A 27437-nucleotide genomic window follows, 5' to 3' on the forward strand; every position below is an offset into this window, starting at 1 on the left:
GTCACCATCTGATAGTTATTACTAGACATCTGTAAACCATATTTGGTAGCCTCATTTTAGCTGCTTGGTTACAGATGCTTCTCAAGGTAATGTAGTAGTGAGTGAGACAGAAGAGCCTCTGGGAAGAGATGTGTTCAGATCACTATTTCTAACTTTACCTCCCATGTGGCAACACATGACCAAATAGAATAAGACATGGATCCTAGTCCAGCATGGACAATGCAATTTTACAAGAAACTTTTTAAGAAGGGAAAAATGTAGACATCATTTCTTACAACTCTCATGAAACAGCACAATATGGACAATTCAACAAATAAAACATCATTATTTTGATTTGGGAATATCAAATGCTTAACTGGGAGCAAAACTGCTAAAATGAAAGGGCTTGTAAGTTCTGAGTTGCAAAGTTCATGACGTCATTTTTACTAAACACAGCTTTATTTTAACTTTTCATCCTTAAGCTGGAGAAAACTATGTGCGTGTGGTAACATCCGAGGGGAAGGAATCCCAGTTTGGTCATGCACATATGGTCCCTGAACACTATATCATGTGTCACAAATGATTTCAAGAACTGGAAGATGCATCCTCAAATGTAGATCATGCTGTGTTCAAATTCAGCTTTGCTGTGGAGTGAGGCTGAGGTGACTTAATGTATATGAATTAATTTCCATCTGCCCTGGCTGTGGTTTAGAGCAAACAGCTGGTTCTCAGAGTTGCTGACAATGCCATAGCCATTGTTAGCACTGAATTCTCTCGCATGGTAGCGATGTCATTTCTCCAGCAGATGGCTGTAAAATGTTCCACACAAGAGCGAGTGCTAGCCTCTGCGTGGGGTGAGCTGCAGACACAAAAGGTAGCAATTCACCTTGAAACACAGGGAATGGGAGGAAACTACCAAACTCCCCACAGGGATTCCCCTTCAGCCACTCCTGCTTCATCAAAAATATATGGAGAGAAAAAGATCCAATTTCCATATTTTTAATATTCCCTGAAATCATTTTGCATGCTGTGTTTAAAAATACATGGGACAATAAATTATACATCTAGGCCAATATATTCAATGATAGGAGCCTAATGTTAAACTCCTGTGTGCGTTACCTGATATTCAGAAGTGCTGCAGACCCTGAAGCTCCTGGAGGAACTGGAAGAACTCATTGCTCAGCATTTTGAATTGCTGCTTTTTTTTGTTGGTGTTGCTTTGTTATTGTAAATGGCACCTATAAGGTGGATCTAGCAGTCTAATTTTTATTTTATATTTTATCTTTTTAGCTTAAACTGAGCATAACATATCCAATTTTTAAAAGGTCTCAAATGCGAGTCATTTGATGGCTCTTTCTACCCTAAAGAGTATATGTATTAGAGTTTCAGTCTGGTGCTCTCATCACATCTGCTGCTATTCAGCATCCAGGACTGGGAATCTTAACTACAGGACCAAGGAGCACATAAGACTTAATCAACATATGATGTGTCAGAGTGGTTCCTTTGAAAAAGGACTGAGCCACACTGGAAGAATGATGTAGGAGAAGTTATACTGCCAGTGACTCTTCTGAGTTTGTTTCACAAATGAAAACCCTGACTTTCTAATGCTGCCTGAGAAGTACCTTTCCTATACAGCGATGAAATTTAATAACTGCACACTATGAGGTATTGTCTCTAGGTGAGTTTTTTTTATGTGTGTGCATCACTGGCTACAGTCCTTGCTGCTTTTAGAAGCAGTATAATGCACTATTGGCTTGCTCCATTACTGGTTTGCTCCAACAGAGTGATACTATATCCTGGGTCTTAGAGGGATTAACTTATCTGAACAGTTTAAAGCATTAGTAAAACAAGCACACAGCAATAAATATATATCCTTGAAACTCAGAAATGAATAAAACTGTAAGGGTTTGGGTATTCCACAATGGGAAGCTGTGAATGGGGCAATTGATTTAATAGGGAAGATGAAAGACAAGGTGGATAGTATAAAAAAAATCTGGTGTCTGTAGCACTAACAGTGGCAGTGAATACATTATAGAGCAACAGAAGGATCGGTAAATGAAAGAATAAAAGGACATCGATCCGCTGGTCTTTATCACAGGCAAGTAACTGCCTCCCTTGTCATAGATTATATCATCACATCACCACCTGATAAATCCTGTGTAATGAATTGGGCTGAATGCAAGTATTTAACTCCTGTCAATAACCATGCCACAGAAAGATAACAGAAGCTATTGTAATTATAACTATTTGAGGATTTTGTATTTCTTATCAGCCGATATCAATAAATTCTATGAAACTTTCAGTCCATATGATAATTTCCTTTGAGTTCCTGTCCTAATTCTTACTCCCCCCCCCCCTTAATTTACAACATAAAACACCTTATATCATCCTTAAATGTAATCTATTGATCCTCATATATACTGCTAAGAGGCTGATGAAACATAGGGAATTTCTTGATTCAGCATTTTATTCTGTTTCCTTGGAAACTCACATTATGGCCAGACTAGGTTTTAATATTTGAACTGGAAAATAATGTCACCATACCCAAGTTATTCTGCTTGTGCTGTGCTAAATGCTGGCAATCACATCAGTGCCACATAAGTGGCGTTCCTTAGATGTGCTCCAGCTGGAACAACATCCACTTCAAAATGCTTCATGAACTGAGCAAGTGTATAAAAATTGGTATGAATTTACACTAGCAATTTACAACCTACTTTGTACATATTTCATTTTTTTAAACAATAATGAAATGAAAATGACACCGTTAAGCCTAAGGGCTAGAGAAGTAAGTCAGGAAGGTAGAAATCTCAGTTCAGTTCCCACCTATCCTATCAGTTGTTCCCTACTTTTTGTGAATGAAGACACTTTACTTTTCTGGACCTCAGTTTCCCCAGATGTAATATTGAAATAATAATAATGTTAGTCTAGCTTCTTGCAAATTGCTTTGGGATCTTTGGGCTGAGATGTAAAATAAGCACAGAAAGTCCCATCTGCCATGACCAGAGAAAATATTTACAAACGTATCACCTTTGTGAAGTTTTTTAATGTATGTATCAATCACAAATCTCTGATGATATTTGCTGGAATTTGATTATGTTTTGAAATGGTTTTTATTTTTTAGGTGCTGCAACAATGTAGTATCACCATTGCCTTTAGTGGGAAGATTTCCATGTTTGAAGATTTGTGTAATCAGTCAAAAACAAAAAAAATCAGTTTCAACAAACCTGACTAGTTTTGTAGCTATAAAAAAACCGAATTAATTTTACAGCTGACAATCTCTGTATTGTCTTTGTACTGCTGTTTGATGTTATCTAAAATATTCCTCTAGAATTTTTAGCCCTGGAGATTTCAAAATTCTGTTCATTATAGGGCAAGTTTTGACATTTTAGTATTAACACCAACCCCTGCCAATCTCAGGAAGACGTTTATAAAGCCATTCACTGTCTTCATCATTGTGGTCCCACACTGTGTTATAGGTGGACTAAACAGATAACAAGAATCACTACAGAGGATTAGGCTTTGGTAAAGTTGGTATAGAATAGAGAGAGAAAGCAATTTTTGTGGAATCCTGATTGTCATGTTCCGTGTTTCACTCGCATCCTTTCCTTTTTCTCCCTCTTTTAGCTCAAGAACAACAATCACTTATACACAGCAACCAGGCTGAAAGCAGCAGAACTGTCAGTGAGAGGACACCAGGAGCTCCTCAGGACCCCAGTGGGCCAGGTCAGCTGCTATAATTACTATCACCTATAGCCCCATCACTGACCATGTGACTCACTAAGATCACTGCAAAAACAATTTGAGAAAAATCCCTGTCTGCTGAAGGGACCTGAATGAACCGTTAGAGTTTCTAGCAGTCATGGTTCAGCGGTACGCTTCTCTGATAAAGATTGGCAGAAGAAACTGAATTTAAAGGTACCAGTAGCTTATAGAGTGTCTTGTGAAAAAACTAGACCCAGGAAATTCATTCTGCATAGAAATATTTAAAATATTATATTACTGAGTAAAATAGATGAATTAACAGAAAAAAAGAAAAAAAAAAAAAACCCCAAACCAAATCTGGGAGTAGTATAGACCAGCATTGGTCATAAATGAAAATGTAGTGATGTTAATTGTATTATCTGAATACATGATTGTTGTTATATATTTTCGTATAAAAATTGGTGCTTTATTCAAAATCAGTACAATGACGCTTCAAACTTCAGCAAGGGCAGCTTAGGTGTGTTTTAAGCTACTCTGTCTAGGGTGATCACTAGGATGGTCACTAAGCAACACAGGGACAGTTTACAGCTTTATACCACAGATGTTTGAGACTGTTTCTTATCACACTATTCATTTGCTCACTACTGTGTTTACTTCAACCTATCTAGACCGTAAGGTTTTGGAACATATTGTCAATGTTTTCTTGCAAGGGTATGTACAGACCTCAGCATTGTAAGGGCTAGTTAGTAACAATAATGCTTTTATTAAAATAGTGATCTACATTGAGAAGTTACCTTAGGTGACTGCTACATGAAAAGCTTCTCCACCTCTTAGTCTCTAGAATTGTTGGGTGTGCTCAGTTCCCTTTCTATTTATTTTCCATTACCATCTGTATGATTTAAAGTTTACCAGCACAGATGTTCCAGAAAATTAATTTCGTAGTTGTTTGCATAAGTATTCATGGGAACAGAATTTTATTCATGCCAGGCGTGTTTGCACACTCACTAAACTGGGAGCAGAAACAACTATGGTTTATCAGATCATTCCAATTAACCATGAATTCAAATATTAAGTATTCACTATAAAGAAACATGAAAAGGTATCCATGATTTAGAGGTATTCAAGTAGTTGACAGACTATACTATATTCCAGTCTGTACCACCTGAAGGCATATATGCCTTTGAGGGTACAGAGATATTGGTAATGCAGAATTATTTAGAAAGTCTGTGTACTCAGAGAACTGCCAACAATCAGCATATTGTGTTTAAATAACAACAAAAGAAATATGTGAAACATGCTTGAATAAGGAAGTTGTTTGAAAAAATTATTCTCTGCTTGTGATATACTCCCCAGCAGTGAGCGAGACTGCATTTGTCAGGTAAATTTTTGGTGGCAAATTATATGCAAGTTATTTGGCAGCGTTCTCTAGGTACTGTCAAATGAGCTTGTGGCTTACATAGTGAGGAGCCAGAAAATGGACAAGATGTGAAAGTCAGTGTAAAGGAGGCATGTTCCTTAAACTTTCTTACTACCCCCCTTTTCTTTTGAATCTGTTGATGTTTCGATTATGGATGTCTACACTGGCTTTTTGTATAATCATCAGCTGTTACACACTATGGTGTTATTGTCACTCACACAGTTGGCCTATATCCGAAAACATTTTATGGAACCAAATAATAAGGCAAGTTATGTTCTCAGGTCTGTGTGTTGCAGTTGTCAATATGCTGTTCTGGTGCTGGGATATTCATGCATGCTGGGAGAACAGGATGTCAGAATCCAGACTGCCACAGGGTTTTATGGAGACAGTACGCATGTATGTGCTTATGTCCATATATGTGTTTTACTTTAAATCATAATAGACTAATAGAAAAATTAGAAAGCATAGGCAGGAGAGGGAAAGACTGAATCTGGCATGGAGATATAGAAAGGTATTTTCAAATGGGAGTTAGGAGAAAGCTGTTGCCCCTTGGTGATATTGTGTGAGCAAACAAGTTTTCCAGTGCTGGAGGGAGGAGGATGTTGTCTACTAAAGCAGACAGGACCTATACGAAAAAGTGCGCTTGATCAATAGAGCATTAAAACATGCCACTTCTCTTAGTGGGAATTCTGCTCTGAAAAATAACACTGAAATTGGAATCTCAGAGCTCCATGTTAATTGCTTTTCAGTTATTTTTAAATTAAATGGGGTCAGTTTAGAAGGAGAGAGATACCTGTTCTGGCTGCCAACCCTGCAAACATGACCTGGGGCCAGGACTGACTGCCCAGGTCTGTTGTTCCATCAGCAGCTGCCAGGACTCTACAAGTGAGACTCTGTTTCCAGCTCCCACTATGCAGCCATGCCACTTATAAACCTCACTTTCAGGTTCGTCTATGCAGCTTGTCTTTCCCCTTCAGTAGGAACTGACAGAAACCGAACTGAAGAAAGCATTGCACTAAACCTGAAGGTTAGTTATCAGTTTGGGTGACTATGCATGAGCCAGTAAAGAATTCAAATCACTTTCTCACAGTAACAATTCAACCAGAAGCAGAAGTATCCAGACCTGCCTGTCTGTCACAGAGTAGTATTACGATGAAGAGTATTCAGACAAAGAAGATCCATCAACAGCTTGTCTCCCCAGTGCCACTGGGGAGAATTGCCAGACTCTAAACTAGGTGGCTGACTTATAAACACAACTTTGTGTCTGCGTAAGTAGACACCATGGGCAAAGTAAACAGCTGGAGATGCTAACATCCTAACCTAAAACAGCCAGCCTTATTCACCAGGCTCTACCAATTATGAATTTTACAACCAACATACCTCTACAGGAGAGCATTCTCATGGGTGTTGGCACGCTTCATCTGTGCTGACTGGGTGCACTTAGTAAATTTTCTGGATTTTCCCAAATGCTATCAAGTTAGATATGGTACATTTATTTTTTACCTGCTACAATTTTGAAGAATAAAAGCCTAGTCAGAAGAATATGCCCTTTTACATATAACTTGCTTTTTTTTATTGTAGTCTTTAGGCCCCTGTGCTTCTACATGATTTCTGATTACAACGGTTTACTGCCATGGGAATAGAACTGATGCCATAATGAAAAGCGACACAGGATCAATAGCAATACTGTAAATTTACACTAATAAATTTTTCTATGTACGGCTAAAGAATCTCTTGCATAGCAGTTTATTAAGTCATGTATGGCCTGGATCATGTAGGGTAATATATCATGTGTCTGAGGTAGGCCATTTAGGCTGAATTGTTGAAGGAACTGAAGAGATTTTGTAGCTTTGCTTACAGGAATTAGAGCATTTGATTTTATCAGCATCTTCTGAAAATCCTAGACTAAGTCTCATTCCTGTCAGCTGTGGAACTCAGATGGCTAGCTGAAGTCATGCGGAGTCTTAATTTGCAAGACCAAGGCCACCTTCACCACTACCTATCTTAAAAGCATCCAGCTAGGCCTTTTTATACCTGAAGAGACTACAAGTGTCGGGAACAATTTGGGCAGGTTTTAAAATAAACTTGACTTCACAGGTTGAGCATCTTTTCTTAATGACAGACTAATGATTATTCCAAAGTCATTTATCTATTAGCTGTTTTTCTGCCTTGCTGCTGTGTTGAACAAATCTTTATTTTGACCCCAACACTGAAAACATGATGTATGCCTTCAGACACAAGCCTTGCAAATTCATGAAGTTATATTATAAATGGTAAGTAAAAATCAATGCTTTTGTGATTGTGTTAAAGGAGATAGACTAAATGAGAGTTAACTGAATACCCTGTAGGGTGCTAGGTGGAGGAAGAATGGCATTATGCTGATTAAAATATGCTAACCATTCAAAATACTCTTGTAGAATTATAAATACTTTATAATGGATACAGATGCTTCAGTAATTAGTTACTGCTGTGCTGCTTAATGTCACTAATACATGATACATGACAAAAATCAAGATGATTCACTCAAGACTAAAAATTCAGAAACTTTTCACCCCACTTCCAGCTAATGTCTCTCAAGTCATTTACACTTTCTTCCCCCCCTGCCAATGTTTTAACACTACTTTTTTTTTTTCTTCTCATTTTTTTCTCTGACCAAGCACTTACACAAAAAATGAATGAGAAGATTAGCAGCCAGGAGATGAAACTGACTTTTCTACAGAAGAATGTTGACAGCATTGCTGCTGCAATGAATGATGTGAGCAAGATGCTTTCTTCTCTAGAAGGCAAAATCAATGAAGATAAGGGCAGAAACTTCCAGTCTTTTCTAAAAGGTAAGAAAAATAAATTAATGTAATCACTCACCCAGTTAAAGGTGCCAGAAAAAAAAAAAAGCTAAAAACATTCATAGAGTGTTCTATTCTATTGCTCAACATTTATAGGGAGAACTCTTTTTTAGTTTCATTTCATAATAGAGGGATTTGTTTATTTTGACATTTGTTATGATGTCTTTTATAGTGACAAAAAATTTACGTTCTTGGGTACTACATTGTCTACATCGTAACTTAAGCCACTATCAAGGCATTTTCATTTACTTAGAGCTTCTGCAAATATTCTTATCTCTGTTTTTTGTTTATCTGACAGCTGCTAAAGGATGTAGTATTTGCTTTGCTACCAAGTCTAAGTAATATTCTTTAATACCTAATTCACATATGCAGGGGAAATGTATAAGGAATTCTGTGGTGGTTGTATTTCTAACATGGCAAACATCCTGCTGAATAATTTGCCTCTGATCATATTAGGCTACCTTTGATAAACATTTGTACTCATGTTTGGTAGACGAGAAAGACATGGCCAGGGATCAGGAGGTTGGGCAGACCCTCGCCAGCAGAATTATGCATCCATTCTTTGAGAATCCTGCAGCAAGATCTGTTTGTTACCCAACTACAAATGGTGCTTAACAAACAGATTGGGACTGAAGCTTTCATTTCGTTGATGTGCAATATTCTTCTCATTTTTCAGAAATTCGCCCCAAACTGTTTGTATTATACACTTTAGAATACAGAGGACTTTTCTATTGTTTAAAAACAGAATGAGGGAACTGGAGCTCCTTACATTGAGATAAAACTAAATGAAACAATAAGTGCTTTTGTATCTCCCTCGACTTTAGCAAGTGTGGTCCCATTTCTTGTATTTTCAGTCCTCTGTCTCCTGAGTTGCTCATGCCACATGCTAGATGTCTCTCTTGTACCCCGGATCAAGTTTATCCCATCTCTTGCTCAGTGACCTGCTTTCACCTCTCCACATATTGCTAGACGGCATTCTTGACCCTTGGGCATACATTTAATTTGTCTTTGAATATTTCCCATTTCCCTTCTGCTTTCTCTTCGCTCTTTTTTATATTCCACTCATTCCAGCTGTCATTTTCATCCTATTCCAAGGGGTCTTTTGCTGCATCCTGTGCTCCTGCTTCTCCATTCCCTATCTATATTTAAGGGTCCAAGTCCTAATTAAAATGTGCAGTACAAAAACCCCCATTATTTCACACTTCTCTGCAAATGTGTTTCAAGCATTTATTGTTTTTTTCTGCAATGCTCTATATTATACCTGCTTAGATGAAATCTCCAGTTACTGGCCCTTTTTTGATTTATGTTCTCAACCTATCTCCTAATCAAGTAGCTCTAATGAAAATGCTGCTATCAACTACTTTTCTTGACTCTAATTATGGGCACTCCAATACAGGTTTTCCTTGGCTTGTACATAGGTAAACAGCAGGAATGAGGGGAGGAGGGCAGAGAGAACAAGGTTAGTGTTTCTGTTGGTTTGTATATGTAATGACAAAGGGCAACTGCAGTTTCTGTCTGGGGAATATCAGTCAGTCATACTCCAAGTGGGCAAAGAGCATCCTAAAGTAGCAGGAGCTGGAAGGAGTTTCCATGCTGTCCTCTAACTTGGTACAGATGTGCAGTATAGGCGCATCAGACTTGCTAAAAATCACTCTTAGAAGCTCACCTGAAGTAAAACACAACTTTCCCCACTACCACTGCCATCCTGAAGCAACGTGCTTTCAAAGCACAGTTAAGCCTGTAGTTGCTTCATGTTATTCAGACTTCTTCCTTCTTCCCATACTTTTCCATTTTCTTCCCATGATGCCCAGGTGCTTTGCTCATATCTGTTAATCACCTTTCTTGTTATCACAGAAATTCTAATGGCTGCCCAGCTTTGTATCAGTGTTTGTTAGGAGTGAGGTCTGTTTCTGTGAACGAACATTTCAATATAGTTTACAAAGTCTTTATTTCTTGGTTTCATCTGTAAATAGACTTTGGTCCCACAAACCTGTCATCTGTTGATACAGGGCAACACTCACTGGAGTAACTGATATACTTCTCTATTTTGATTAGTGAAATCTGCTGTGCATTTTTAAAATTGTTTTCAGTACTCAGGAGGCCGTTCCTACTTTTTACTTGGAGAAAATAATTTGGTGTTCTCCCTTTAATAAACTCTGTTTACTTCTTGCTATTCTTTCTTTCTCCTTTCATTCTACATCAAGCCTCTTTATAGACTCCTTTCCTCTTCATTATTAAAATGTACACTCCTTTAAAAATGAACTCAACAATGGAGTGTTAATCACTTCCAAGTCAGAAATGTCATTTACAGCTGGATATATAACCTCAACTCAGTCTCCTGTGTACATACATTTATTTTACACATTATTCTTCAAATAATTGAAACTGCAAAGGGAGTATATGTTGACACAAAGTAATTACACACTTTGGATTTCAGCCAGGGAGTTAAAATTAAAATTTATAATCTCATAAAAAGTGCAAGAGATCTTTAATGTTCACAAGTAGTTTGGACCTTTCTATTTCAGAATGAGCAACAGAGAAATTGAGTTACATCCATGAATGTACTCATGTGTATTCTCAGCTCAAGCTTAAGAATATACCCAATTGTCACCTACAACACAAGTTTGAGTCAGGTCTTTCTGTGGAGAAGCGTGATCCCACAGCCCCTGATGAACTTTGTAATAGCACTTGCTTACCAGGTACCTAGTTGTCCTAGCCAGCAAGTAAGGGAGAGAAACCCAAAGCTGTCTGTTTTACCAGGTTCCACGCCCTTGATGACAAGAACACCTGAAAACCAGAGCTGAGCTCCTTACAACACCCGTGATCCAACTAAATAGAGTAGGAATGGGAGAGAGGAAGGCTCGCAGTTTCTTGACTGTCATAGAAAGAAAAGGCCAGTATAGATCCTGTGGAAGACCTCTTGCAGCAGGATGGTCTGTTATCAAGATTTGTTGCCGAGATGAAGAAATTTAATTAATTCCTCACAGAAGGTGTAGAGTAACCTTATTTCTTTCCACAGCCATTAAACTTTTCTTCACAGCTCATTGTGTCTCTTAAAGCACAGAACGTTTTTCAGCATCATAAAGTAACCTGACCAAATCATCAGTTACAATGGTTTCTTCCACATGTCAGTTATTTTACTCTGCATTCATATCTTGGTTCTTCCTCTCAGCTGCCAGGACATCCTTATTCTTAGGTATCTTGTCATCTGACTGAAGTTTACTGACAAAGCTCTGTGTGTAAGTGTGCACATTCATGTGCACACATCTGTCTAGTCATTTACTTGCTGTTCAGGTAGTAAAAAGTAAAATAATAAAGGCAATCTCAGTATTATTACTTTGTTGTTTTTTATACTTTGTGTAAAAATTGCTGTGACATCTGTGACCACAGTTGACAGTAATTGAGTTTATTGTTTAGGAAACTTCATGCTGTATTTCTGAAGTGGCTTGTTTCTAGGCTAGCAAACTTATTGCACCTTGAAAAAAACCACCATCTGAGCAAGTGACAGGTTTCTCCCCTAAACATCAGAGGTATTTACTGTTGACTGAGACTCATTTATAGTTCATAAAAAGCAAATATTATCAACTACTTTATCTCTGTTTCCAGCTGGAAACACACACACAATTCAAATGAATCTCCTGAATAGAAAAAGTACTGTGCTTCTCTCTAGCTTGCTGAACAAAACCATTTTTATTTGGAATCCTTTTGCACCCCTGGAGCCCAAAGTTGCATTGGGTTTCATGAGTCTGATTTCCTGCCATTTTACTGCCCTTGCTGAGAATGTACTCTCAAATAAGGTTTCAGAACATGCCTTGCTGTTTTAGAGATGAAGCAATAAAATCCAGACTATAGAAATAATTGAGAGGAAAATAGAAGAAGGCAACAGAGAATTTCTGCCTTTATCAATACAGTTTTAATCAGAGAACCAATGGTCATCAAGGCATTGTAGAGGTTGAAGGGTTTAACCATTATATCACAAGATGGCTGTAAGTGTTCATAGGGTTTAGAAAAAACTTGCAAAGAATGCTTCAGTGTTTTAGCTGGACATAGGGGCTAACTTTGGAGAACAAATTTAAAAAATCCTTCTAATCTCCAGCCAGAGCAGAACTACTACTCTAGTTAAGTCAAATATGTTATGCAGCACTCTTGATGAACACGATTTTATGACTGTCTTAACCCATCTAAGGCTATATGGGAGACATATTTTGATGTTATTCACAGGGGCAGAATTCCCACACATTCACCTCTGCCTAGTGCTTTTCAGGATCAGTATTCCTAGGAGCTATTTAAAGTGTTGTAGTATGCAAGACCAACTAAAGGTTTGTACCTTTAAAATGTCTGCCTTTTGCAGCCGTTGTCATGTTACTAACTTTAGATATTCAGTAAGGCTATTCTTTTTATTTTGCTTCTTTCTCACTGTAGTGTGTTGTTAGATCACATAGCACATACAATAGGAAGGTAATAATCTCTGCTTTCACTTCTTGACCATAATGTTGATAAAGCAGGTGTTTTTTCCTTACTTTCCCAGCGGAGAAAAGACACATCATTTTCTTATAAGCAAGCCACAAAAGCACACAAATCTCCTCATTTCAGTGCTCAGAAACAGCTTAGCTAGGAGATCAAAGTTGATACCACATGCAGTCTGAGTTTGCCCTCTCAAAATAATAGCAAAACTCCCATTGATTTCAGTAGAAACAGGGATGAGTCTTCAAACACTATTAGCCATCCTCTACATTCCTCAGCTTAAAATTTTGCTCTATGGGTGGGTAAATTGGGGCAGGGATTTGTGTGTTTCACTTCTGTATGGCACTGTGTTTGTTCACATCGTGGAAAAAACTTAGATGTTGCTAACACAATTGGTTTGGTTGTTTCCATATTTCTCCTTTTTCCCAAAGGTCTCAAATCCAGAAGTATTAATGAATTAGTCAAAGACATTGTCAGAGAACATTTTAAAGTTTTTCAAGGTGAAATGCAAGAGAGCATGGCTCAAATTTTCAAGACTGTGTCTAGTTTGTCAGATGATCTTGAAAATACAAAAGAATTAGTCAAGCATCTGAATGAAACCCAACAAAAATTAGCTGAGGAGAAAGACAGTGGGCCAACAAATCTTGACATTCTGGAGCTAAAGAGTCATATGGTGCAGATGAAAGAGGAAATGACCCTCACTTGTGACAAGCCTATGAAAGCTTTACAGGAAAAGCAGAAATCCTTGGAAGATAACTTGGAGCATCAACAGTCAAGAAGTGTCGTTTATTATGAATCTTTAAATAGGACTCTTAGTGAAATGAAAGATGCTCATGAACAACTGTTATCAGCTGAACAGTCTTTAAGCCAAAACATACCGTCAGCAGATAAAGTCATGGAGTACAATGTTACACAGTACATGTTCACACTGCATGAGAAAGTAAAGAAACAAGGCATGATGGTGCTGCAGATCTATGATGACTTAAGAGTCCAAGATAGCAAGATCAGCAATCTCAGTGTTGCACTGGAAATTCAGAGAGACTCTGTTCTGGGGGTCTGTGATGACATGTTGTCAGAGAGCAGAAGGGATTTCCAAACACAGCTGGCAGCAACCCAAGAGAATGTGCTTGTCCTAAACAAAAGTCTCTCTGACCTGGTCCTTCCATTGGACAATAAGATGGACAAAATGAATGAGCAAATTAATGATTTGTGCTATGATATGGAGATCCTGCAACCCTTGATTGAACAAGGGGTACCTTTTAGTCTGACTTCAGAGTATGAGCAACAACTCCAAGCTGAAGGAATCAATGAGAAGCTTGAAAACCTCACTACTGCCATTAACAGAATGAGTTCTGCAATTAAGGAGCTTTCCAAAGCTCAGGAAGGACTTAAAAATGAATCTCAGGCTTATCAGGAACTGTTTGAGAGTCGTGTTAAGGAATGCTCCATGGAAATAGAAGATGGATTAAACAAGACCATGATAGTAATAAACAGTGCTATTGATTCTATCCAAGATAACTATGCACAGAAAGATATGCTACACGCTCTAAGAAGTGAGACTGAAGTCTGCTGTGGCAGAGCTGAGAAACTGGACAGCCTCCTGGCTTTCATTCCCCAGTTCCAACAGTTGAATGAATCCCTCCGGACACTGCTCATTGGCAAGACGTATGAGTTCACTTCACAAGTAGCACCATCCCTTTCTGATCTTCCATACAAGGAGTCTGACAAAAGTATCCTCCACAATTTCAGAAGAGTTTTCTATATTTTAAATGATACGTCGTCAAAAGTGGACAATCAACAACAAGATATCAGCCGCCTGGAAGAAAAACTATTTGACTCTGTGGAGGAATCAAAGGACCATGAGGTTCGCCTTCTGAATGTGGAGTCAAAAATTTCCAAGTTTTTGACGAACAACTGTGTCTCACTGAAAAAAACCAAAGCTGCCTCAACAGAGAAAGAACAAGTTGTCTCACTTCAGCTCCAGACACTGAGTTCCAGGATCAAGGCCCTGGAAGCCAAGTCGATCCGCTTCTCAAACAGCATTCCACTTCTGAACAAGACTGCTCATGAGGCCTGGGGGCTGTGTCAGGATACCAACAGCAGCATCCAAAAAGTGAATGCGAGTATACCTGTGCTAATTAAACTTGCTCAGCCAGATATCCCCCTGCTGCAGAGAGGCCTCAAAGAGCTCATTGAATCTGTGCTTGAAATAAAAGCAGGAACTATCTTGACAAATTTAACCCAGCATGTTGACATATTGGTGGCAAATGCAATGAACAACATCACCAAATTTCAGAAGCAGGTGAAACCAGTTATAAAGAAACCAGCCCCAATGAAAAAAGGAGCGGCAAATGTCACCATGAGCCTGGCAAGCCGAAGTCAGAGAAATGCAGATAATACTATAGATTCAGGTAATGCATTTTACTCTACTAAAAATTAGGGTCTTTGTAATAAAGGCTTATGTAACCATTGTGATGAAATGAGGTGGCAGAACATAACTGAGAGTGAATAAACAGTCCAAAGACTGCCAGAAAGAGCATTTCAGAGGAACCTGAGGTTACCCTAGTCTATTGCATACAAGATAATTTATTTTTCTTATGAGGAGACTCTGCACTAAGGCATCTAGAAGCTCCATTTAATTTTCCTTAATAAATTCGTATCTGATCAGTTTAAGATATACGTGCATGCACACACACTCAGCTGAGAACCTGACCTTTCAAACTTAACTGACAATTTAGACAAAATCTAAACTACAAGAATTTTGTGCCTGCATCTCAAATGGCTATTTCAGTAAAAAAACATGCAAGCTGTGAGAGAAATCTGGAGTTGTATCAGTACTTTGCAGTGTCAGTGGGGATGAAAAGTATTAAAAACCTGAAGCAAGTGAATACACCAAATGACTGTAATGAGGCTTTTGCCAGCTCCTTCAGTACTTGATTGAGATTATTAGTGCAGTTACAATTACAACAGTGTGTTCTTGCAGAATCAGGAACCCAGCCAATAGAGTAGGTTTGACTCGAGTCCATCTGGAGAACAGCTAAGCTGAGTAGGAGCTGCCGTTCTTAAAAAGGACATTTTGAGTGTGATTCGCTTCTGAACTTAAATTCATACGTCATCATGTGAAATGAATTCATATGGATGAATTCACAGAAATACAAACTCTGAGTTATGACTTTTGGAATCAGACTTGAGTGAAAATCAATAGTACAAGCTAATGTTTTATGGAAATACCATTTCTAGGAAAATACAGAAAATGAAGAGTGGTTAAGTGACTAGAAATCCTTAGAGGGCTCTAATTCACATTAAAATGAGACAGATTCCTAAATAACAAGTAGATGTCCAGATACTTTTGAAGACCCAGACCTAAATCTTTTCTCTAAAGCATTCTTGAACTTATGAACATTTCTGAAACAATATTTGGTCCCTGTTGTAAGCAGATGTAGGGGTAGTAACAGCTACCACTCTTGTTCATGTGCTAAGACCATGGGCAATTTCCTTTTCCCTCGCCATGCCTTTTCCTTCCCTTCCCCCTGCTCCCTCCTTCATCTCCTCCTGTCCTAGGTACAGCACTTTTCAATAATCCATGGAAAGGATCCTTTTTAAAACCCCAGTCCCATGAGTAGCTTGGCTCCTGCTGAAAGCCGTCCTTACTGAAGGATTTCAGTCCTTGGTTATCTTTTCAGTTAGAGAGGACACACAGCTATTCCAACAGGCAGTCTGTCGTGGTTTAACCCCAGCCAGCAACTGAGCACCACGCAGCCGTTTCCCTCTCCCCCTCCCAGTGAGGTGAGGAGGAGGAAAGGAAAGAAAAAAAACCAAAGTAAAACTCGTGGGTTGAGATAAGAACAGTTTAATACCTAAAGTAAAATATAATACTAACAATAGTAATAATGAAATATAATAATAATAGTAATGAAAAGGAATAAAACAAAAAAAGGGGGGGGGGGAGGGAAAAAAACCCCAGTGATGCACAATGCAACTGCTCACCATCCGCTGACCGATGCCCAGTTAGTTCCCGAGCTGCGATCCGCCCCTCCCAGCCAACTCCCCCCCGTTTATATACTGGGCATGACGTTCCATGGTATGGAATACCCCTTTGGCTAGTTCAGGTCAGCTGCCCCGGCTATGCTCCCTCCCAGCTTCTTGCGCACCTGCTTGCTGGCAGAGCATGGGAAACTGAAAAGTCCTTGACTTAAGATAAGCGCTACTTAGTAACAACTAAAACATCAGAGTGTTATCAACATCATTCTCACACTAAATCCAAAACACAGCACTGTACCAGCTACTAAAAAAGAAAGTTAACTCTGTCCCAGCCGAAACCAGGACACAGTCACACTTAAAAATACACCAAGATTTGCCGAATTCTTACTACAAAGTAATTTGAATATTTTGATATTAAAAATGGCAATTCTTTCTCAGTCATTTCTGTTTTCTGCCTGTTCCTGCTGCTGCACAGGGTGGAAATTCAAAACCCTTGTTCACAATTAAAATTAAGGGAAAATGAGATATGATGCCTTTGATCCTTCCTGAGTCTTCTACTTTGTTGGAAAATGTCACTAGTCCTGCCTGGAGCACAGGAAGCTGCCACCTGCTCTGTTTTTTACTCCACATTAATGAATTAATGTCTTTCCTATTTATTATTTATCTCATGCTGAATTTTAACAAATAGCTTGCTTGATAACATTGGATGTATGCTCACTCTTACAGAAAGTGCAGATCTTTGCAGATGTTGAAAAGCCCTATTTTTAAGCAAGGTTTCTACATACAAATGTTTATGCAGACTTTTCCATCAGTAATGAGCTTTTGCACTCAATGATATTTCATGCCTAGCAAAGTCATACATTACATTTCTGTAAGTTAAAGAAGTAAGACCATTATCCTAATTAACAAGTATCCATCTTCTGCCTGGGTAGATTTTACTTCTCCAGGAAAGCTTTTTCTTTCACGTTCCAGGAGACCGTCCAGAGGTATGTGCCAACTCAACTAAAGTTTCTAGAAGAAACCCTAAGGCATAATTGGCTAATTATAAAATGTATTTGATCTTAGATAGTCTTTTTCAATTCAAAAAAGATTAGAAAAAATTCTAGAAAGAGGTGAATGACAATTCTCATTGACTCCAATATGTTCAATATTTGATCCTACTGTAACAGATTGGGATTTTCATTGGCTTTAATGTGTTCAGGATTTGGCCCTGAGGTAATACTTTCCTCAGTAGTTATTTGAAATCAAGGGGTAACAATGTGAGTTTGCATTGCGTATACAGGGACATACAGGTTTGGAGACTTCCCATATTGTGGAATGAACAAAAGAAAAGGTTTATGTCAGCTAGAGGCTACAATACATGTATGAGGAATGAAAAATCTAACACTTTAGCAGATACAAACTGTAATGGCAACCTGGGGTGAATAAAAAAGTGATGATCTTAAGACAGCTTCAAGTATTTAACATAGGGAAGATGACAGCCTTTAAAGAAAAAATATACAGTAAACTTTTCATTAGTCTTGGTTATGGATTATGTCTGGTCCTACCTTCCAATGCACTGTTCTACTGCAGAAATGCGTAATGCAGCGTGAGGGCAGCTTAGCTCAGTTCCCATTTTCCCGTTGCCATTTAGTGCTGTGTCTATTGTCTAGAGAATCTAGAGGCTGCCATGCTTTCCAAAGGTGAATGCACGCTCTTGTTGCATGTCTTGTATTAGTTGTGGTTTTGCTTTATTCAGATTATGCCACCCTCCCATCAACATGAATAACTGAGTGCAGCTGTGTTATAGTCATGTATTTAAAACAGTCCGTCTGTGTGAGAGGTAATTTCTTTTCATTCTCATTGTCTCTGTGTCTTATTTCTGGTTTTGTTTTCACATGATTCCTGACTCCTAACAGAAATGCAAGCTTCCATTGTTGCTTTATCATTCAAGCCTGCAGTGAAATTAACCTATTTAAATATTTTCCATCTTGTGTTTTAATTGCACAAGTTTGATGGTTATTCTAGTTCAGTTTGGTGACATATACTTCAATTTTGCATATGTACTCTTTGGACTAATGGGTAGATGAAACTGTTTCGTTGTTTTTAATTTAGTGATCCTGAAATCATGACACTGGAAGTATTAGATACTTCTGCTTAACAGAGAAGCAGAGTTGCAAGAGTTCAAGTAGCTCAGATCAGTCTTGACAATCTGCCCCCACCCCAAAACTGGAGAGCACAGCTGAGGCACCTCTTCTCCTTGCTTTTTGCCCAAGAGCACTGCGGGTGAATCTTTGTGCTTTTTTGCACAACAAACAGCCTACACAGTGCTTATACCTGAATTCCTTGTCAGGGCCCTGAGTGCACCGATAGCCTTAATTGCCCTGGGCATCTTGACCTAGCCCCCAGACTGCACACCCTGCCCATGGGCCTGGGATCCCTGTTTCAGCTCAGGCCAAAATCCCAGGCCTTTTCAGTCGTGCTGGGCTGTAACGGACCCTGGTTACCACGATCAGCCTGCCATGCTCTGCTTGTCACCTCTCCAGGTAAGGCACCAGCCCTGCTGTCACCCTCAGTTCCTGGGTACCGGCCCCGGTGGGGCTGCTTCTCTTCTGCTGCTCCCTGGCACTCCTCCCATCTAGGCTACTGGGGATGCTAATCGCTTTTGTCACTGTCAGACTGAGACCACTAAGCCAAAGGTGATTAATAGTTGTAGACTGACAACCAGTCTGACCCTGTGCGAGCAGGGTTGTTTAGTAGATTCCCAGGCTCTTCCAATCTCCCGGGGCTTCCTGAGAGACAGTTACTGATAACTAAGTATTGTGAAAGTGTTGGTAAGTTACTTCCTGTTCAGACATTTCCAAATTGAACCACTGGAGTCAGTTCTTTCCATAAGGAGACCATTAAATTGCTAAATATTTGATTTGCTTCTAAACAACACCCCAGTAGATACTGATAGAGCTTCATTATTTGTTTGAAGATTTGTTTGTACAGCATTGGCAGTGTATTTCCCAAAAGAGCTTCTGGCTGCTTGCCCTCCCAAAGAGCAGCAAAACTCAGCATTAACTGGCTCTCCTCACTCCTACCATACTGAGTGTAAATAGCAACTGCATTCTGTTTATTCTCTGCTATTAATAGCTGCAATTTAAGCCTTTAATTTAATTTATAAAGTCTGTCTTTTTTACTCATCTACACTACTAAGTTGTGAAAGATCAATTAAAAATAGGATATGTACTATAGTAGGAAATCCTTTCCTAATCTGAACCTCTTGGCATCTTTACCCCAAGTGGAGAATACAGATATAGTGTCTCAGGATGCCCTTCAGCAAGGAAAAAGAAAAAGAAAATACTGGGCAGACGGGCAGCCTCAGCCAGAAATGACAGCAAAACCACGCTATTGTAAGATCACATGGAAGTTACATAGAGATTACCTGCTCAGTGGAGATCTAGGGCATGTGCCTCTTGCTCTGAAAATCCTAACTTGACCCAAACCTCTTCACAGCTTCTCCTAGTTCTGGAAAATGGAGCAGGCTCCTCAGCTGCTGTTAAGCAATGCTGCACCTGGAGAGTTAATTTATTGTAGGTAAAGCTATGGCTGAATTTGATTTAACTCCAAGGTTAAGTTCAGGCAAAATCATCCCTCAGCAGACTGTTAAAACACTAGTCTTAGTCTCATTATCATTTCCTTTTTCTGATCTTTTTCCTGTTTCTTGGATTTACTTCTTTTTTATGATAAGCAGAGGCCAATTAGCAGAGAGGCTGCCGTGTTCTTACACAAAGCTTTTGTATTTTGGGAATATGATACAGTCAGCACAATCAGCTATTTTCCTTCCTGTTCTGCTTTCCTTTCACGCTTGGTAAATATGTGGATGCTTGGTAAATATGAGTGAAATGTTGTGGATGCTTGGTAAATATGAGTGAAAAATAACTTCAATTAAGTGTGCAGCAAAACTATTATCTGAGAAGAAAAACGTTATTTCCTCATGTCCAGTTGCCTGTGCTGTGACCCCAGTCATGACAGTCCTAAATTGCTTTATTTCAGGCATTATGGGATGGACACTATTTTCTGTGAAAAGAATTACTGTTGTGTTTTTAAGTTCGTATCCTCCATCAGTGCAAATTCAAGTGGCACCGTACGATGTGCTTTAGCATTCTGCTCACTGAACTAAAATTTCTCACAGAAATAGTTTGCCTTAATGCAGCAGTCTGTGAAATGGCTGGATGGGAATCTGAAGATAACTATAGGCATTACTGAAATATCTATGTGAAGATCCAGTTCAACATTTCCCTGACAATAAGTAGACCCTTTTATGAAAGGCTTTTTCAGTTCCCACCTACAAAACTAGATTTACCATCACAGGACTATGTGGAGTTCTCTTTCCAGAGCTCTGCTGGTAGTTCCTGGCAAAGAAAATGTTCATTTTCTAAGACATCTGGCTTTTATTTGACCAAAGCAAGAGAAAGGAAAAATGTATGGCTTGGGAATGCTTTGTGTTCAGAATTTTTCATAGCAATATTTAATTTTTAATGTAGCCTGAATGTTCTTCCCCCAAAACTGCTATGACAACACATTATACAATTACACTCAGTAGTTACTGTCTCAGAGCTCAGCAGCACTGGACTGACAGATTTCTCCATATGAGCTGGGTGTGATCTGACCAGCTCATACATAGTCAGGAAGAGAGGCAAGGACGTCCTCAGTGAGGGTGCTCTGCAAAACCACCTGTTTGGTATAATTTGTGTTGCTTGCAATACAAAACTTTTACAACAATCTTTGGTAGATATCCTGGAATTTTATTTGTGGGCAAGGACAAGTACTGGAAGTAGTTTGGATAGCATTTAAGATCTTTCATCATCAGTAGCCAGACTCTCCTGCAATGGTTGTGACGCATCTGGGTGAGTAATGTCATAGACAGGACAGTCCAACCTGTACACCAGCAGTACAAAATCTGTGTTTTGGTAAGCCCAAGGATAAGCTGGCTCTGCCCGAAAAGAGCAGCCTTCTGTGCCTGCACTAGTGAAACCAAACCAAAGCACAGATTTGCCTGAACCAGCAGGAAAATAACTATTTCTTTTGTCTCACCAAAAGAAGGAAATAAAATTGGATATGTCAGTATTGTCTCTTCCAAGTTTTGCTGTTTGTTTCTGAAGGGCTCCTGCAGTATGGTCAGCTCCAAGCCTCTCGGCACATTCCCATTCTTAGAAAAGATTAATTAGCTGATCCAACATATTTCTTTAATCACATGATTGCAGACCACCTGATTCTCGCTTGTGTCTTGGTTTGCTGTAGTGTCTGAGAGCTACCATACAAGAAGGGAAGGAGGCTGAGCCAGCTGTGTGGGGCTCAGCACAGAGAGTCCACTGCCACTGTGACCAGCAGGAAGAGGGAAGTGAGCAGCTGGTGCTGGGTGGACTGCAGGTCTCTGTGTCAGGCTGTGGCAAGAAGGGGTGGATTCTAAGCTCCCTCCTCTCACTATGGGAATGAGTATCCACCAGACTGAATCTGCCCTGAGGACCACCTGTAGAGCCACCCTGCCTTAGATTATTATGGAAAAACTTGTGTAGGGAACAGCAGAAGGAGAATTTCCTAATGCTTGGCTGTAGCCAGGCTTTGCTGGCTTTAAACTTACATTGCAGGGAGGGACGTCATTAAATTGTCAGGAGGACAGGAGGGAAGAAATGAGCAAGGAAAGGTTGGTGTTTGTTGACAGGGGTCTCTTGGACTGTACAATCACAGCTGTTCAGATGTATTCCAATCTTTTGATGGTTCTCACAATGCTTGTTGAGTGAGATGCTCCAAAGAAGTTAGATTTGTAATATCTTTCATCTTATTGCATGTATTTGACCCTCTGAGACAAGCAGAACTCAGCATTTATAGGTAATTCTGAATGTCTTGGAGGCTAGCTGAGGGTATGCTGTGTTCACGCAAACAGGGAGGCTGGACTAGCAAAGGGTCTGAACAGCTTGGACAGGATCTGAAGCTGGCCTTCTCACAGAACCTCAGCAGAAATTCCACCGGCTTTATGAATTGACAAAGAGGCTTTCCAAAATACTGAAAACTTGGGAAGTGTCACTGTAATGACATTGCAACTGAGGTTGTTGGTTTTCCTCCCTCTCTATCCCAGGGCAGCATTCAGCTTGCGTCAGTTCCCCGTGCCAGAATGGAGGAACCTGTATCAACGACAGACAGAGTTTTATTTGTGCTTGTCGCCACCCCTTTGGAGGAGTCAACTGCAGTACGAAGCTGGTGAACGACAATTCTCTGAGTGTCGGCAAGTGAAGAATTTAGTAGTGCAATATGCTAGCAGTACGGGCCTCTGCCCCAGGGCCTAATTAGAGAGCATTTGCTGGTCAAAGGTCTCACATTTCACTTTAATGAGTGCCAATCCAAGTAGTAGTGTCCTGTGTTTTGGTGCTGAAGACATCAATCCCTGTGGGTGACTCATGATCTCTTTCTTTAATATGACCAGATGATGGGATTAAATTGGGCTGGGACTAGCCATAATAGCTGGAAAGCTCCCTGCTGAATTGTGCAGAGTGGGAGGGTGTGCAATAGATGTATTTGAACATGATATCATGGAATTCGAAGGGGGAGGTAAAATCACATCACTGGGGAATACCAGCTTCAGCATGGCAATAAATGCTCTATAAATACCAGTAGCTACCATGATGTGTGGGACTATGGCCTCAAGGTGTCATTTTAGGCATGCCTCTGATTTTCATCAGCAAAGGATGCAGCCCTTAAAAGATATTTCAAAAAAAGAAAAGTGGAAACTGTGCTTATTCAGTCCAGAAAACAAATAAATAATTTACATCCAGGCCACATGGAATGTGAATTTTATGCAGCTTTCAGCAGCCATTTGGCTGATTCTCACTCATGACAGCATATGAATAGTGAATAAAATCATTTGTACAGTGGCAGGGAATCATAGTGTGCAGGCTCAGCTTGAAGAGAAAAACATGTACTTTTATTCCCTCATTTAATGTCAGGAGTGCTAAACCTCTTCCGTGTTTGTCTAAGATTTGTGGAGAAAATTCTTGGCTTCAGCGCACACAGATGAACAATGAAAGAGATCCTGGGGTAGGAAAAACTTCCGGGGGGGGGGGGGAGAAAGAAAAGAAAAATAGCAGCTCCCTTAATGACAACATAGTACAGACAAACATAAAGTTCCCTTGCTGTTTCTAAAATTATTCTTTTGTGGATACACCTAGCACTAATTGTGAAGAAAATTACTTTTTATACAATACAGAAAAACTCTGTGTTTATAAAGAAATACTATGTTTCAGTTGCTCAAGCTACTGGATGATGTGACTTCAGAAAAGCTGCTTTTGCTCTTCTGGCTGGTCTGAGTTGCCTTTCTACAATGTAACATTACTTGAAATTGTTCTTTATTCCTTTCCAGATTTTTCAAAAGGATCATACAGATACGCACCTATGGTGGCTTTTTTTGCCTCTCATACGTATGGAATGACGACTCCAGGACCCATCAGATTTAACAATCTGGATGTCAACTACGGAGCTTCATTTGCCCCAGCAACCGGGAAGTTCCATGTTCCGTATCTGGGGGTCTACGTTTTTGAATATACCATTGAATCATTTAGTCCCCGTGCCTCTGGCTATCTGGTCATTGATGGAATAGACAAACTCACTTTTCAGGCTGAAAATATTAATAGTAACAAGTATACCGACAGAGTAATTACTGGAAATGCTTTATTAGAGTTAAATTATGGCCAAGAAGTCTGGCTCAGACTGGCAACTGGCTCTATACCAGCTAAGTATCCGCCAGTAACTACGTTTAGTGGTTACTTGTTGTATCGTACCTAAGTCAGTCATAATGTAAACAGTTACCATCAAATCAAGCAATCTGCATGTGAATTTATCTTTGCCTTTAAATATTTTGTTTCTTCAACAGCAGTAAGTTTCTCAAAGTAACCAATGTGATGGCGTTTGAAGTGCTGATTTTCCAAGAAGTTGCTTGGTTGTAGCTGTGTGCACATCTACAAAGAGAGTCCACAGGTTGGAGATGGGGGAAGAATAAGCATCTTCCTTATATAAACATGTCTGGGAAGCACAAATCTAATTATGTTCTACATTTACATTGCATAAACATACTTACACAAGGTTGCTGAAAATCAGTTCTCAAGACAAATCAAAGTTGGTTTTGATTATTCCTTTACAACCTGAGTGCATACCAAAGGTGATGGATAGATTTTGATGACTTACATGCTGGTTTATGACTTAGCTCATTGTATCAAGTGATAATCATGTGTATATATTATGTTTGGAAAAAATGTATTTCTTTTTCATTTTGCCTGACATTATTCACCACATACCTTGATATGTCAGCGTTTAATTGATTCATGATTTTTTATGTAACCAGTATGATAACAAACTGTTTTTTTATCTAGCAAAAAAAAAACCAAGAGGGAATACTTAAAAGCTGCATGTTGATACATTCAGATTAGAAATAAGGAGCTCATTTTAGCAGTGAATATAATTAGTCATGGGAAAAACATTATAACGGATTTGGTGGAGTCTCTCTGTTGCTTGAAGCATTTAAACCACAGCTGGATTTTCCTTAGGTGATATGTTTTTGAGCAAACATTGTTATATTGGCTTCACACAGATTTTAGCATGTAAACTTTGGCCGATAAAGTGCACAAGGTTAAATGAGATAATCATAGTACTTTCTAAGTTTGAGCTCTATAAATGTATGATTTTGTTTGTTTCTGCGTTATATTCATTAACTACTGAGGCAAGATGAAATAAACTTCAGTCCCCATAAACCAGAATGTGATTTCCAAGCACCAATCCAATAAAAAAAAAATTTTTAGTTCATGCTATGACTGCCTGAAAAAATAAACCCTCAGGTTTGCATCCTTATCAGTTGCGAAGTCCTGGGTTGCTGCAGTTTCTTGATATCCCATCGGCTGGTGTGACTGACCAGGTTTGTGTCTGGTTATTGCCTTTGTTAATGCTAATTGATCAGGTTTTACGTCTCTGTGTGTTTGTTTCCCTCCTTTTCCTTATCCTCCCAGCTGAAAAAATAAACTTTCTCACACTCCACATGTCCTTACCAATTAGTGCTACTGACCAGTTTTGTTCTCATCGCTACCTCCCTTACCATGTGTCAGGCAGGTTTGTCTCTGCATGTTCTTGTTTATGGCTCCTTTGACCAGCTACCCTTAAAGGAGCAGACGCTCTCCTTCCGTGGCCCTTACATTCAGTTATTGTTAATTGGCATGCTCCAGTGATCTATGCCAATTTATTGAAGCCCAGAAAGTTTTGAAGCTCCCTGAATTATTTTGTTTTCCACTGTCAGGAACTTTTCTTGAAAACACATGAGAATCTTCAGCTCTCTTCTTAGTATTACTTAGTTAATGAGGTACCTTACCACGTCTTATGATGAATGTCCATGACAAGACTGAATTCTCCCATGCTGTATGTGCCAGATAAGACAATCCAGAACATCTTTGCTCAGGTGTATAAAACTACACTTTGTTGTTCAAAACTGAAATGCGCATTCTCCACCAGGAGCATTGGTGCTGAAGCGTGTCTGTGGGCACGTGCCTGTGTGCACTGGCTACCGGAACTACAGAAGTGTGCAGCACTGCACAGCATTCTCCCAGCTTCAGGGGGCATCCTGCCATGGCTTGTGGTTAAGGACAGCAATTGAGAATTGTTGAAAGCTTTCAATCCAAGCCCATTTTCTGAGGCTCTAAATCCACTGATCAATTGTTAAGAGATCTTGCAGCACATAAATAGTTATTAAAATATCCTATGTTTCCTTGAAGGATCTGCGAAAAACAGAGCCGCTACTTTAAGGGTCAACTGCAAATCTTGTTAATAGGTTGGGATGTTTTGCTGTTGTTTGTATTTTTGTTTTGGTTTTTTTGAGGCTAGAAATCCTTTCTTCTTTGTACCTGATGGATTCTTAATGTACCATGAACCCTGAATGAGTGTGCTACAGACCTTTCTCCTGTTGCATACCGTATTTTTCTGTAAACACTCAAAATCCTTCATATGGTACTAACTTAGCCAACTGTATCATTGAATTTTATCAAATATAATGACCACAAGCCCAAATCCCTCCTTATATGATTTTGTCATTTTAATGTGTTTAGTCCTCTTTATTCCTGCTGTGGCTATGGCTAAATGGCATGAAAATTACTCTGCAGATGAAATTCAAATGACCCACCAGAGACTGCATCTGTGTTTTAATGTGACTTTCTTCGCCCTTGCTGCCCTTGCCACTAAATTCTTCAAGCTGGGGCCTCATCTTCACAGGCGCTATTTTCCCTTGGCAGCTAGATACTTTCTATGTCATTGTACTGGTTTTCTTTCCTCTTTTCTTTTCTCCTTTTTTCTCACAAAACTCCAAATTCATTGGGGTAGAGTAAGAATTCTGGTTAAAACCACATCTGTAGGAATACCACATAGAAAAATCATTTCCGTAATAGAAAGTAGTACTGAAGCTTATTCACATTGTACTATTTAAAACATGGAAGAAATATTTTAAAAATATGATAAATGTACACTCCCCTTTTCATCCTGTGCAATAATCCATTAAAATCTTTCCTCGGATGTATTAAAACTGAGTATACTTGGCTTTGTCTATCGTTAAAAACTAAAATGCAGATTCTTCACCATGCAGGTAGGTTTGCATTGGCCACTGAGGCTTATTTATGGGCTTGTGACTATATACCTGGGCTGCCCGGACTAATGAAACAAAGAATATTGAAAAATAACTGAGGATCAATAAAATCAGTCAGCCTACCCATTACGCAGAATAGACAGCAATCAGTCTGAACTCCCAGGAGAACTTTTTAGGCATCAACCAGGAACGGTGGTTCCCAAGGCACCTTGTCACCCCTCTGCTTTCATTTTCACGCTCTGATTTACATTCCGTAATAACAGCAGGCAGCAAATCTGAATGCTCATCTCTACCCACAGCCCTTGTGAGGGACCACAAAGCCATCCTGAGCCTTTGTACTTCAGAGTGGGCGGTGTTCTCGTTATTTGGGTGGCTCAATAACCATGGCAACATTTTGTCTGGTTTGGCTTTGACAAGC

General features: G+C 39.3%; 1 protein-coding gene across 1 annotated transcript in view; it reads left to right on the plus strand.

Moving 5' to 3' along the window:
• Positions 1 to 25441, plus strand: part of MMRN1 (multimerin 1) — a 47731-nt gene extending 22290 nt beyond the window's left edge. Inside the window, exons 4-8 of the mRNA XM_050896591.1 lie at positions 3604 to 3702; positions 7756 to 7929; positions 12837 to 14816; positions 22490 to 22636; positions 23768 to 25441. Of these exons, the coding sequence (XP_050752548.1) occupies positions 3604 to 3702; positions 7756 to 7929; positions 12837 to 14816; positions 22490 to 22636; positions 23768 to 24189 (2822 nt within the window). The 3' untranslated portion in view covers positions 24190 to 25441. The remainder of the gene's footprint in view (positions 1 to 3603; positions 3703 to 7755; positions 7930 to 12836; positions 14817 to 22489; positions 22637 to 23767) is intronic.
• Positions 25442 to 27437: the final 1996 nt, after the last annotated feature.

The sequence above is a fragment of the Gymnogyps californianus genome, chromosome 4 (assembly GCF_018139145.2).
Source record: "Gymnogyps californianus isolate 813 chromosome 4, ASM1813914v2, whole genome shotgun sequence".
NCBI lineage: Eukaryota > Metazoa > Chordata > Aves > Accipitriformes > Cathartidae > Gymnogyps > Gymnogyps californianus.